The following is a 14190-nucleotide window of genomic DNA, read 5'->3' as shown; positions in this document are numbered from 1 at the left end:
TGAAGCAATTCAGGTTTAAGTACCTTGCTCAAGGGTACAACGGCAGTGTCCTATCCAGGAATCGAACCTGTGACCTTTCGGTTACAAGCCCAGTTCCTTACCCACTGTGCTACACTGCCGCCCTGTAGTTGAGCATATCCCAAAAATGGTATTTTAATGTGTGAAATGAGCGTTGTGTGTTGTGCAGCAGTGAAGTTAATGTTTGATTGTTTTTTCTCTCTTCCTCAGCGCTCTTCTGTTGCGACTGAAGAGAGAGACGTGTACGAGGAGTTACTGACACAGTCGGAAATCCAGACCAATATCGACCTCGTTAACAGTGAGTGTCGCCGTGGTCAATCATTACCTGTCCCCGGACCTTCAGCTGAGCCTGTCCTGCTGCAGGGAGGAGCGTTTGAGCCGCTGGCTGCGCTGTACTGCCCCCCTCTGTTCAGGCAGGAGTATTGTTCTGCAGAATGAGATTTGTTCGTGAATAACACATTCAGAAAAGGACCTGGCCCAATCCCTTGTAGACGTCTGCTCCATCTTAATCACAGTCAGAAATCCTGTTTATGCAGACTTTTGAGGGAAACCGTGACAGGACCAGGTCCCTGTCTGTAATGAACCCCCTCAGCATTGCTTTGCGTAATATCAGTGATTTACGGACAGTACGGCATTGTGGGAACGCAGCCGGGTGCGCCCCCTGACGCGCCTCGTTTCTCTTCCTCCTCCTCTCAGCCCAGGCGGCGGTTGGGCGGGTGAACGAGGCCATCAGCGCCCAGGACGAGGCGGCTCTGCTGGCCGGCCTCAGGCTACCCGCCCTGGGGCTCCTGGGGGTGCTGGACGCCAACTCCGCCTGGTACCTGGGCCACTTCACCACCTACAGGGAGCAGAACTCTACGGTCAGTCCTCCGCTATCCCACAACCTCTCCTGTTCTGATATCCCTATCATTTCATGGGGTTGGTACCTTAGTGTTAGGGCAGGTCTGCTGTTTTTGGAAACGGGTGTGTCTGTTCGTGCAGGACAGTGGCACACCTCTGCGCTTGGAGAAGGAGGAGATCCAGCGCATGGTCAGCTCCTGCAACGACTCCGCCGAGGCGGAGAAACGAAGTAGGTCCTCATCGAGCGTTTTACTGCGCTGCGCAGTGCACTTGGTGTTAAAGCTTAGTGTTGAAACCCATTCAGTCTAAATGTGATTGCTGTGAGTGTCGCGCACATGTTCTAAGATGCCATGATAGAAAATTCTAAAGAATTTCATAAAGAATTAAATTTTTTCCGCTCTCAGAGATGGATGCCGTCGCCGCGATCAACGCGGCCATACGGCGGGGCGATGCGTCCGAAACGGCGGAGGAGCTGATGAACCCGGAGGCGCAGCTGCCCATCGTGTACCAGACTGCCGCCAACCTGTACCAGTCCGAGCTCTTCAGCCTGCAGGCCCAGAACCCGGGGGTGAGGCTTCCACTGCACAGGCTCAGTAACTGCTACTGTTCACTAGCGTACCCACTGCGCTAACTGTTAACTAGCTTACCCACTGCACTAGCTGCTCACTAGTGTACCCACTGCACTAACTGCTCTCTAGCGTACAAACTGCACTAAAGATTCAGATACCTGCTGGTTTGAGGTCAATGTGATTCAGATACATGCTGGTTTGAGATCTGTGTGTGATTGAGATACCTGCTGGTCTGAGGTCAATGTGTGATTCAGATACCTGCTGGTCTGAGGTCTGTGAGATTCAGATACCCGCTGGTCTGAGGTCTGTGTGCTCGTCTCGCGTGCAGGTGAACCTGGGATACGAGGAGCTGTCGGTTGCCGTGGAGATGCTGTCGGCGGTGGCGGTGCTGAACGAGGTCCTGGACACCAAAGACCCGCAGGGGGTGATCGAGCAGCTGAACGACTCTCCGCTGGGCTTCAGCAACATGGAGCAGGACAACCTGCAGAGGTGAGAGGGACCCTGCTGGGCCTCTGCTTCAGAAATTATGGCAGGTTCAGTTTGTGAGAAATCAACTTTTCTTCTGCAAGGAAAGCTTTAGACCTTGAAAGTTGGCTCGATTCATATGTTTCCATTGATGAACTAACCACTTAGCAACATTTTTAAAATAAATTTTTTGTTGCATGATTCATTGATTTACATGAACCATCGGTGTCATGAAATATCCTAATTCAGAACAATACACTCTAGGTTGTGCGACAACAAGTTTCACCAGCAGAGGGCGCCTGTATATTAATGTTCTTCTGAGTTCTTAAATACTGGATGCGCATTTCAATACAGAACAACATACTTGCAGCAGGGTTTTTGTGGCATTCGTGGTGTTAGCCTGCTTGTGTGTGATGTATGGGGCGTGATGCGATGTGTCCTCAGGTACGCAGACATGCTGATCACTGAGAAAGCCCAGGCCATCTCCCAGGGTCGTGAGTTCCTCACCTGGAACGATGTGCAGAAGAGCATCGACTCCGTCAACACCCAGGTCCAGGAGGAGCACGAGAGTACGTGTTTCAATGCTCTCTATGAACACTCCATCAGACGAGCTGTCATAGGCACTGCATAACAGCTTCATAAGCACTACACATACACGGAAAATCACTTCATAAAACCACTTCATCAAACCAACACAAATTATATATATATATATATAGATACATGACAGTGATAAGGTTTAGAAATGTAAAAATCAGTGGTACTTATTTGAATAAAAATGGTAAATGAAACCAAATAATTTCCAACATAATTTTATTAAACTGTTTACATTACAATAATAATACATTTTATTTACATGCAGCTTTCAAGAAACTCAAAGACACATTACAGTAGGAACAGGGGAATACAAAAACCCCACAGACACAGGACAGAACAAGTAGAGGGAAAGGAGAGAGAATACAAAAGGATATGAAAGGGGAAAAAATGAACAAAAAATATTTTTCAGCTCTTATTTACACAAATATTTGTCTTTGAAGAAGAGTTCTCTTCTTTGGCACTCATTTTGGAATAAATGCTAATGCTAGCTAAGTGGAGGAAATTGATCTCTCTCCTACACTCGTCCATAGCATGATATTTATATTTTTTGAGATAAATTGTTCACCCCAAACAGACGGTCATGGTCTGTGCTATGTCACTGTCTACAGAATAAATAATACTGTGACCTTTTGACTTGGTATGTTTAAAGTCACTTGTGAGATTGTATACCATATTATGATCGAATTTCAGTCGGCATAAGTGCTACGCGTGCCTTCTGTGGGCCTTTTATAAGAGGGCTTTTACAGTTTTCATGTCATTTTAAGAACACAATAAACTCTGTTTACACTTTCATAGCAAGCAAAGAACAATAAACACGCATTCTCAGCTGTTACCAATTAAACGGCTTATTTTTTAGAAGAACAAAAGGTCACCAAATAGAAAAGAGTTAAAGGCTTAAACTGCCTTTGTTAAGCAGAGTCTGTTTTTAAGCATCGAAATGTCCGTGCCCGCACTGAGGTGTTGATTTTGCTTTAACGGCTCAACGCGTCCCTCCAGGAATCTTGGCGATAGCCGAAATAAACGAAGCGCTCAGCACCGGCGATCCGGAGAAGACCCTGTCCGCCCTCCTGCTGCCTACCGCTAAGCTACAGGGAGTCAGGCCTTCCACTGCCAAACACTATCACGACGTGCTGCAGCACGCCAAAGCGCACATTTGTGAGGTAAGTCTGCGAGAAGCCGCCTGTTTCTGAAATTAAAAAAGCCCTCCGGTTTACCTCTCGTCTGGTGTCATTAGAGGCAAACGGGCTTTCTGATCGATGTCTTTCGGACCTTTCGCATAAAAGCCACGTACAGTAAACGTTTTGGCTGTCACACAGAAAAACCTGACGTCTTATCCAGTTTAAGTGAATTTATCTCTTATACAGTAATGCGACCCATTGAAATTATAAGAGCGTGGTTCCGTGTCTTCATATTATATCTGTTGTACTACATATCAATGTGTTCTAGGAGAGACTCCGCTTACAGCACACTGCTTGATCTGTCACTGAAAGAACAAACTAAATCGATGAAGTAACAGTCCCTTACTCTGTATATACACGTACCTCCACATTTATGCGGTAGGCGTAAGTCATTTCAAGGTTACACATCGCAACTGAGAGTCTGTCGCAACAAGACTGGAATTTCAGACTTGTCTGTTCCAACACCGAAACCACCCGTGACCCCTCGATGACTCTGCACTCTGGAGCATTGTGGAAAAATGTTGCAGTTTGTGTATCAAATTTAGCATTTGATCAGCGTTTAATGCATACAGCGTTCACAAAGGTGACCAGATTAACAGGTGTAAAGTCTGTAGAAATGCACGCATTGTAACAGCAAAGTGAAAATAGTTTGCATTCACATGAAGGCCCTGGACTTGCAGAGGGCTGTCTTGCATTGTTTCCCGTGGCAACCGACGTCAGACATTTCGTGCTGGTTTCCTGTGATACCACTGTCCGGCAGATGCGCTGCAGGTGGTTTCAGATTTACGTGGAAAGACTGATGTTTTTTCCTCTGTACGTCATGAACGTCCGCTTCGACCTTGTGGCCTTTGACATAAGACAAAACAGGAAGGGGTCCAGGCAGCTGTGCAAACCGCACAGACAGACCGCCGCGTTGTAGTAGGCGTAGAAGTGGTCCCGGCTGCTGGTGTACAGGTTGACGTAGTGAGCAAAGTGGATGACGCTGCTGGGCGCGAAGCAGACGGCGAAGATGACGAAGACCAGGGTGCTGGCCTTCATGTAGCTCGCCCAATCGGAGTCCGACTTTCCCAGCTGCCGGAGTATCGAGCCGTAGGTGAAGAGGGTGACCAGGAAGGCCGGGACGAACCCCAGGAAGGTCAGCGCCAGCTTGTAGTAGAGCAGGAAGGAGAGCGACGGGTCCTCCAGGGGCAGCACGTCGTGGCAGGTGGTGACATTTACCTGGGGGATGCGGTAGGTCTGGCGGATAAGGAGCTCGGGCACCATGGCGACGGCGAAGACGGCCCAGACGGCCAGGCAGGTGCACACGGTGCACTGGTGTTTGGGCAGGCTCTTGTAGGTGAAAGGGTGCACGATGGCCACGTAGCGCTTGACGGCGATGCACGCCAGCGTGTGGATGGAGCAGTAGGCGTTGCCGTAGAAACAGGCGGTCACCACCCGGCAGGCGGCCTCCCCGAACACCCAGTCGTTGCCGGCGAGGTGGTAGTGGACCTTGAAGGCGAGGGTGACGAGGAAGAGGAGGTCGGACACGGCCAGGCTGCAGTAGAGGATGGCCGTGGAGAAGGTCTTGGTTTTGGCGGCGAAAGTCCCCAGGATGAACGCATTGGCGGGGATCCCGATAATCATGGCCAAAATGTAGGCCGCGGGGATTATGCGGGTGCTCAGGACCCCATGGAAGTATTCGGCAACATGGTCCGTGATCTCCTTCGGCTCCGGCAGGAGGGATGTCAGATCTAGCTCGTTTGAGTTTGTACTAATACTCCTTCCATTGAAGGTTTTGGGAATTAAGATGCCCGAGGCATTTCTTTTTGCTATGCTAGGCTTCTTTCCTGAAAAACACAGAGAGAAATATATATATTTTATCAACGTATGATCAAAGTCCAGTATGCCAGATTCCTGACAATTTCTAAAGGGACTACAGTCTTAGATTTGAAAACTAGCCTGAAATCCTGGACCTTTTCTTCTAAAGGATGAAGAGCAGTAAATTAAGATCTCTATAGTGGTAGTGTTTTCTGTGCAGTACTGTGTACAAACTTTGGCTTCAAGGTTGTACTGTTTATTAGACCATCTCTTCATAAATGTACTGTACGTATAAGCCATTTTCTTTCTTTTCTGTCAGTGAAATATTTAACATGATTTTAGCAGAAGACTGAAGTAGAAAGAAAATGCACCAGAGAGTAAAAACAAATTTCACACCCAGCTGAGTATTTTATTGTGCTTTTGCATACTCTGTGCCTGCCGGTGTGGAAGAGTTTGCAGAGGCTCCAACATTCGCTTCACCGCCCAGAGATAATGCAAACACTGCAAGCTGTTTTGCAGTAATTATTTAAATGCACTCTTACATTTCTGTAATCCCAAAAATCTCCAAAAAACTTTCCTGAGGTCTCTTGACATTATCATTCTTCTCGTGTGATTTGTACCTGAGGCATTATTATTAATTGGTTGCTTTAATCTTTTAGTAGTGCAGGTGTGTAATGGGATGTTATTGCTGTTTTTGTCTGGGTCCCTCTTGCAATTTTAAAGTGTTTAATTGTTCAGTGGTTGATGGTTAAAAAAATAAATAAAATAAAATAAAAGATTTAACCTAATTTCAGCTGGCAACATGTCCTGAGATGAAGCTCATGAACATTTGATTTTCAGTCTTATTTACAATGCCTTATAGAGTTCCAGAGCCTTCCAAAAAAAAAAAAAAAAAAAAAACCTTAACAAAATTCTGAACACCAAGGTCTGACTTCTGACTTAATTACTTACCAATAAGAAAGAAAACATGGAAAATAGCAAATAAACTTGACACCATTCTGGTTAAATATCCAGATAATGATATAATCAGTTTTAAAATGAACAATACAAATTATAGGAGTATAATTTACAAAATAATTATAAAAATAGAACATTGAAAATCTATATTCTGGGCCCTCCCAGCCTTTCAGTGGAACCTAGTTCTTAAAGTTGCCTATAAATTTATTATTCCAATTTTCAGTTCCACAAGGATTGAAACTGAAATGTGACAGAAAGTAGAAAAGTGTTATTTTACCTTTTCCTGGGAGTGGTAGGCCCAGCAGCAATAAGGAAATCGGCACCAAGAGCAGGAGTTTTCGCATTGTTTCTTCCTCCTACATTCCAGGCTCGCGCACTGTGCAGTCGACAACAGAAAAGCCGCCGTTAAATGTCGCCCAGAGGTTGTGCGGTTCCAGATCAGGGCGGTGGTCCGTCGCGCGGTCCGGATCCGAAGTCACATGATGTGCGATGATGAAAGCGCGATAAAATCTGCTCGTGTGTGCGGTTGTGACGCGTAGCTCCGTATCCTGCTCTGCAGTGTGTGAGAATGTCTGGCTGCTTTGCCAGGAGCTGAAGTCTGTCCGTGGGCGGGGACTTCCACTTGCTCTGCTGTGACACTCCTACTTCTATGTTTACAGTGTAGTGTATTTTTAATTCAGATCTTGGCTATACATTGTGTGTAGCTGCGTACAGAGTTTTTGTCCATTTTGGTTTTGTACTTAATTCAATTCCCTCTACATGCCATAATCTTTCCCTTCCTGGAGGCTTAATAACCTTTAATGGCCACAGCAGTTAGGGCTCATACCCACACAAACAGAATGTGACAATGCACAGTCATATCGAATGTACTAAACCAGAATGCTTATAATCTCTATGATCAGAGGCTGATGTCGAAATTCAGATTGATTGCCTGTTACTAGCCTGTTAGTCACATTGAATGTGTGAACCAAAGTGCTGGTAATCTCTATGATCAGGGGCTGATATTCACATTCAGATTGATCATACATTTTACTATATAAAATAACAGTGGAAGTGGACATATCATATCACTAATTTTCCTCATTGCACAACATGCTAACATGCTTTTTCAGGCATTCCTAACTGCCATAGTCTCATTAAAAAAATTGTGTTCATCATGCGCCATTTTGAGCTTCTGTCTGCTGAAGAAGGGGTTTGTGACTTTGGTCGGTGTGTCAGGAGAAAGGAAACGTTTGGCTGTGGCGGATAAGACAGTTTTTGTGTTGATGACCTCACTACCAGGAGAATACTTCCATCCCTCGAGAATATCTTCCCAAAAGGATTCAAGATGTCTTTTGTGATAAGGGGGCTGTGTAGACTAAGCAAAGCTTTTTGCAGTGTGCTCATTATCAAAGGGTGATCGCATTGTTGTACCCAAACTCTTTTTTATTTACCCTCCTGTTTCACAGGAACGCTTTTCTGTGCTTTTGCACTACACACCGTTTAGTGATTTGGATTAAATGGACAATGCATGATTTAGAAAGGAACATACGTATATAAACCTGTACAATAGAAACTTACTGTGTAATGCTCTTAGATGGAATTGTTGAAGAAGGAGTTTCTAACACACTTTAAATTTTCCACAGGCATATTTTCCTGCCTGTCTTTTGTGTTGGTGTAGAGAAAATGGTATTGGTTTTACTGTGTAGTAATTCTTTGTAGATTTTCCTCTATTTACAAAAGGAATTGAATGAATAGGTTTTGCTGCAGTACTGACAAAGAAGGAAATTATATTGGCAAAAAACAACAGGAGACAGTACCAACAAACTAAATGTTTACATTTAAAATGATTTTTACGATTTTTTAAACATACTTTTTTTAAATAGAGGAATCCTTGTAAAATAGTCTAGTTTTAAGTAGATAGCCATTTTCTTGTTCTGAAAAATAATGTCCAGCAAGGACATATTTTGCAGTACTTGAAGTACTTAATTACTTGATAAAGAATCAAACATGCAGATAATATCAGTTTTAGTTTACACCTCAGTGTGGGTGATTTATTGTCTTTTCTGTTTTCAAAAAGAATTAACAATTTAAACGTGATTTGATAAGAAGTTTTAAAATGTTTTAAAAAGGTAAAAAGTGGGAGTTTGCAGTTATATTATCCGGAGAGCCGCTGTGTTGTGGGAAATGTGAGTGCCGTTGTAAAAATGCTGTTCATTATGTGCCCATGGCCAGGCTATAGGGCAGCTCAGACATTAGCACTGAGAGTAGATGTGTTCTGTATCCGGGGGCGACTGGTCCTCTAATGTGTTCTGTATCCGGGGGTGACTGGTCCTCTAATGTGTTCCGTATCCGGGGGCGACTGGTCCTCTGATGTGTTCCGTATCCGGGGGCGACTGGTCCTCTGATGTGTTCCGTATCCGGGGGCGACTGTTCCTCTGTGGTGTGTTCCTGCAGAAGTCTGGAGATGAGAGCGCCGTGCTCTGGCTGGATCAGATACAGGAGGGGGTCCACACCGCCAACAAGAACGAGGAGGAGGCCTTCAAGCGTAAGAGATGGCTTATGAACCGCTACGCTTATCGGCCCATGCTTATACACCACGCATGGTGCTCTTTGAATGGAATCCAGCCGACTTAACTTGCAGCTGTTGTTCTCACTGGATACAAATCTCCTTATGATTGTTCATAAATTATTATGTGCAGCCAAAGATCACCTCCAGTGAAGCTTCAGCCCTGTTTTGGTGAAGTAAAGTTAATCTGTGCACACAATTAACACAACTTTTGACAATTGACACTGTGACACAACGCCTCTTACCTGTCTCTTAGCTGACCGCGGAAGAATGACTTTTTGGGTTTTTGTGCAGTAGAGGACCCACCCACACACCACTCTCGGAGTAGTCCTTAATATTCAAAGTAATCACTACAGTACAGTTTGGAGTGTTGTAAAAATATCCACTGTGACAAACTAACTGAACATCATTTTGAAATGAAAGAACGGGCCCTACTGTACGTCCCGGAGGAGTCTGTGGTGAAATTTGAGGTGGACATGTAATGACATGTAGCACAACTGTGTTAGAGACTATGGGCACTACTCATTTAATCATTAACCCTATGGTTTAAATTTAACTCAGTGGCACATTTCTGGCATGATGATAGTTCCTTAACGCGTCATGCACGAAGAATTTTCACTGGACATTGGACTGTAACTGTTCACTATGACGCAGTGTTGTGTCCCCACCCATGCGATAGCATTGATAATTATTATAATTCTCCAGTTAAGGTTGAATTAACTTTTTAGTTTTACAAAAAACCTTTTTGTTTTACTTGTGGCCGATGCAGTAGAGTTAACTTGCTGTTTTGCGTTGCCAGTGGCCGGTGCGGTGGCAGCCATTAACCGGGAGGTGTCGGAGGGGGACCCCCAGAGCACCCTGCAGGCCCTGCAGTCCCCCTGCGTCGGTCTAAGAGGGGTGCTAGCCGAATGCGCGGACACCTATCTGTCAGACCTGTCCAAGCAGCAGGCGCTCAACACTACTGAAGGTACCGTCAGCCACTCAGTCACGCCCAGGGAAGATTGAAGGGCCATAGGTCTGACCACTTAATTTTTCTCACTAATGACACCATTGAGGCTCTGTTTCACATTATACACACAGTTACACAGAAACTGCTTCATACATGAAATAGCCATTCATCCTCGCATTGTGTATAGCTGTTATCTCTCATTCAGACTGTCAGCTTTATGTTAATTTTTGTTTTTCCTCCTGCAGTAGGCTCCAACGACAGCGTGTGGGTGAAACACTGCATCAAAGACAAGTACGACTTCTTCTACAACTTAGAGAGCAAGGAGGGGACGTGGCTGGAGCCCGAGGGCTTTGTGCACTGCAACACTCAGCTGACCAAAGAGCAAATCCAGGTACTGCTGCTGGCTGGTACTGCACAGTGCATGTTCTACTTACTGGGTGAACTAAATGGGCTGTCTGTCAGCTGTCATGAAATTTACTAATTGCGGTTTATGTACTGTGTATAGAGTGTGCTCAGTAGGTCCATTGAATATGCTCTTGTATTGTCTGCTTATATGATGTATGTAGCGTGTGTAGAGTGTGTCCTTTGCATATTGTCCTGTATTGTAAAGTAAAAGCTGTAACAGTGACTCTCGGTTCTTCACGACCGCCGCAGAGCATTGTGGGAAGCGTGACGGCTGATTATAACCGCGAGCAGCTGTGGCTGGCCAACGAGCCCCTGATCGTGCAGCTGCAGGCCCGAGTTCGAGGCTACCTGGTGCGGCGGGCTCATTCCGAGAGGCTGGAGTACCTGCGGCGGCAGGAGCCCTCTGTCATCAGGCTGCAGGTGCGAGTCTCGCGGTACCACAGGGCCTGAGTAACAGGGACGATGGCGGGCGTTCGCGTGGTGAAGGAGTTTGTGTTTCTCCGTACGCCATGTCTGGCTCATGCGAGCTCCCCCAGGCCCCAGCATGCCTCAGTATTGCATTGGACAGCTCCTTTATGGCAGCGTGCTTCTGGAAATGAGAACTGATTTTAAACTGTGTATAAAATTAAAGTAATGGTACTAAACGAACATAAATTAATGTTCTGTGACACCTAATGCTGTCCTATTTTATTTTCCAGGTGTTAAGTCTCATGGGTTTTTGGAGGATTTGGTCATTAGCATGAAAGATTAATGTAAAATAATAGATTATATTATTATAATAACATTATAATGGATAATTACAGGACAGAATGTACTAAACTGCAGTTGTGTACTAAGTCAAGCATTAGTGTTGTTTTCATGGTGGAAATTTTTTTTTAGTTTCATGTGAACAGAGCTTTTTGTGCTCTAAATCTGTAAATATTTAAGGTAACATGACGTTCTCAGTCCTTTATTTATTAACCTTTAAAAGACGAGCTCTAGCCTGCATAGATGTTTATGACGATGACACAAACAAACAGTGGCAGACCATGACGCTTCCGGCACCTTCTGTTGCTTCCTGCAGGCTTCCTGGAAAGGATGTAAACAGAGGAAGACCTACAAGAACAGACTGAGCGTGCTCCAAAATAACGTAGCTGCTATTGTCAAGGTAATAGACATAAAGTGGGCCTAGTTGCATACACACTGTAAAAACATTTTTAATAGAACAACAAAAACATTTTTTGAAGTCTCATTATTTATCATATGATTTTCCTTTAAAATAGGTAATTTTGTCTCTTTACTGTGTCTGCTGTGTATCCATTTAAAATTCACTTATAGTAGTTTTGTATGTAATTGTTCAGTTTTAGTTTCTCGTTTGTATTAGCTTAGCATTAAGTGTGCATTCAGACATTTGACTTCTCGACGTACAGATACAGTCATGGGTGAAAATGTGGCGCCTGAGAAGCAGATATTCAAAAAGGATTCAGTTTTTCAAAGAGCACGTAAGTGGTCCTTACCCTTAATTCTCTCTTAATGTTGCAATGAGACATAACGCAACTTAAAGAAACTTAAATATCACACGTCAGTTTTCAGAATGTTGCCCAAATGTGTCGGTCAAACGCTTCTGCAGAAACGTAAATAATTTTTTTATTTTCTTTTTTTTGGTGGTCAGGAGAAGGAGATTGTGAAAATACAGGCTTTTCTGAAGGCAAATAAGGCGAGAGAAGACTACAGAACACTGAGTGAGTGAGCCTTTGCTGTAAATTCACGATGACGGAACATTTGCCCTTTTGCCCAGTTTTTTCTTAACATGCTTTTTTGAGAAAGCTCATGTATCAACCTGGGAATCGGAAAACCCCTTTAGTTATTTCGACAGAGTGAGGTTGATTATTTGATAAAACAGAAACCAGCGTACTTCTAGTTCTGAAGGGCCTGCTGATGCCTGATTGTAGGGCCCCCCCATTACATTACATTACATTACAGGCATTTGGCAGACGCTCTTATCCAGAGCGACGTACAACAAAGTGTTGCTTTTTAATGAGCTAAAGCAGTGCTGGTGTCTGGCTGTAGGGGGCGCACCCTCCTTTAATGACCTAAAGCAGTGTGGTGTCTGGCTATAGCCCCCCCCTCTTTAATGAGCTAAAGCAGTGCTGGTGTCTGGCTGTAGGGGGCACACCCTCCTTTAATGACCTAAAGCAGTGTGGTGTCTGGCTATAGCCCCCCCTCTTAAATGAGCTAAAGCAGTGCTGGTGTCTGGCTGTAGGGGGCGCACCCTCCTTTAATGACCTAAAGCAGCGTGGTGTCTGGCTATAGCCCCCCCTCTTTAATGAGCTAAAGCAGTGCTGGTGTCTGGCTGTAGGGGGCACACCCTCCTTTAATGAGCTAAAGCAGTGCTGGTGTCTGGCTGTAGGGGGCGCTCCCCGCCCTCTTTAGCAGTGTTGACGGCAGACTGACCCACGGGCCTGTACCCCCACAGCTGGGGCCGAGGACCCCCCGCTGTCGGTGGTGCGGAAGTTCGTGCACCTCCTGGAGCAGAGCAGCCTGGACCTGCAGGAGGAGCTGGAGGTGACGCGGCTGAGGGAGGAGGTGGTGACCATGATCCGCTCCAACCAGCAGATGGAGAAAGACCTCAATCTGATGGACATCAAGATCGGCCTGCTGGTGAAGAACAGGATCACGCTTCAGGTGTGTGTGTGTGTGTGTGTGTGTGTGTGTGAGAGAGCGAGTGTGTGTGTGTGTGTATGTGTGTGTGCACGCGCAACCACATGTGTGTTTCTGTGTGTGTGTGTGTGTGTGTGTCTCTGTGTGTCTGTGTGTTGTTATGACCCGGTCTAGGTCAGACTGTAACGGGAAAAAGGATAAGGGAGAGGGGAGTGGATAATGGGAATGATAACTGCAGACTGACAAGCAACTCTGGTTGTTATCTGCCTGTCCTTAAAAAATAACAAAGGAAAAATAACAAAGAAAAATAACAAAATAGAGTCCCTATGGAAGTACCATGAGCGGAGAGGAAAAATGAGAGGTAAGGTTGAATTGAACAAGTCTGATAAAACACGAAGTCCAGTCAGCAAACAAACCAGAGGAGCTAGACGAGAATCAGAATTGAGTAGAACAAGTCAATAGTCAAACACAAAATCCAATTAATCCGAAGAGCTAGTACTGCTGGTGGATGGCGGCTTTTTCAAACCAAGTAACCAGAGACTGAAACGGTGAATCTGATGACGAATGGAAGTAACGAGAAAACACACAGGGCAGAGTGTGAACACTAAACTTCAGTACGTTTATTTCTTCCATCAAATCTGTTTTTTAGGTCTCTTTCCAGCCATGCGAACGTATGAGCACGGTTGTTTAGAGATGGTTGCGTAGCGACGGGTGTGATGTCCTCCAGGGTTCACTGACCGCTTATACCTCCCTCTGTGACAGGACGTGGTGTCCCACAGTAAGAAACTGAAGAACAAAAAGAGTAAAGTAAACAAGGACGACATGTCCATGGGGGACAAGCAGGGCATCAAGGGCCTGAGCAAGGGCAAGAGAAGGAAGCTGGAGGCCTATCAACACTTCTTCTACCTGCTCCAGGTGAGTGGCCCACTGACTGTGTACAACCCGGCGAATATGAGTTTTCCTTGAGGATGAAGCTTTCCTTTACGACGCTGACGGTCCGTGTTACACATCGAATGGATTTAGCCATTGATTTCTGACTCTTCTGTATGCAGACGAATCCCTCGTACCTGGCCAAGCTGATCTTCCAGATGCCCCAGAACAAATCGACCAAGTTCATGGACACGGTGATCTTCACCCTGTACAACTATGCCTCCAACCAACGCGAGGAGTACCTGCTGCTCAAACTCTTTAAGACTGCCCTGGAAGAGGAGATTAAGTGGGTGTCTC

At 45.3% G+C, this 14190-nt stretch overlaps 2 protein-coding genes across 4 annotated transcripts in view; one reads left to right on the top strand and one right to left on the bottom strand.

The window, feature by feature from the left end:
• The window catches only part of iqgap2 (IQ motif containing GTPase activating protein 2), a 63043-nt gene that overhangs the window by 33861 nt on the left and 14992 nt on the right, over positions 1-14190 (top strand). For all 3 annotated transcript variants that reach the window (XM_035436191.1, XM_035436192.1, XM_035436193.1), the window contains 17 exons: positions 229-316; positions 715-878; positions 1000-1087; positions 1263-1426; positions 1756-1916; positions 2337-2461; positions 3486-3649; positions 8858-8948; positions 9769-9936; positions 10164-10309; positions 10573-10743; positions 11387-11470; positions 11733-11804; positions 11975-12044; positions 12779-12987; positions 13726-13878; positions 14016-14179. In XM_035436191.1, coding sequence (XP_035292082.1) covers positions 229-316; positions 715-878; positions 1000-1087; positions 1263-1426; positions 1756-1916; positions 2337-2461; positions 3486-3649; positions 8858-8948; positions 9769-9936; positions 10164-10309; positions 10573-10743; positions 11387-11470; positions 11733-11804; positions 11975-12044; positions 12779-12987; positions 13726-13878; positions 14016-14179 — 2282 coding nt within the window. The remainder of the gene's footprint in view (positions 1-228; positions 317-714; positions 879-999; positions 1088-1262; positions 1427-1755; positions 1917-2336; positions 2462-3485; positions 3650-8857; positions 8949-9768; positions 9937-10163; positions 10310-10572; positions 10744-11386; positions 11471-11732; positions 11805-11974; positions 12045-12778; positions 12988-13725; positions 13879-14015; positions 14180-14190) is intronic.
• f2rl2 (coagulation factor II (thrombin) receptor-like 2) lies at positions 2689-6995 on the bottom strand. Its single transcript, XM_035436194.1, has 2 exons — positions 6699-6995; positions 2689-5493 (listed from the first exon to the last, which is right to left on the bottom strand). The coding sequence occupies exons 1-2, from the start codon at positions 6763-6765 to the stop codon at positions 4451-4453; spliced, it is 1110 nt and encodes a 369-aa protein (XP_035292085.1). The 5' UTR covers positions 6766-6995; the 3' UTR covers positions 2689-4450.

Source organism: Anguilla anguilla, chromosome 10 (assembly GCF_013347855.1).
Source record: "Anguilla anguilla isolate fAngAng1 chromosome 10, fAngAng1.pri, whole genome shotgun sequence".
Taxonomy (NCBI): Eukaryota; Metazoa; Chordata; class Actinopteri; order Anguilliformes; family Anguillidae; genus Anguilla; species Anguilla anguilla.
This window is presented reverse-complemented; position numbering and strand designations above follow the sequence as displayed.

Excerpts from the sequence above, each read along its gene's own strand:
- f2rl2 (XM_035436194.1), bottom strand. The coding sequence starts at position 6,765 with ATGCGAAAACTCCTGCTCTTGGTGCCGATTTCCTTATTGCTGCTGGGC. Across the intron at positions 5,494-6,698 it reads CCTACCACTCCCAGGAAAAG|GAAAGAAGCCTAGCATAGCA; the intron begins GTAAAATAACAC and ends TGTGTTTTTCAG.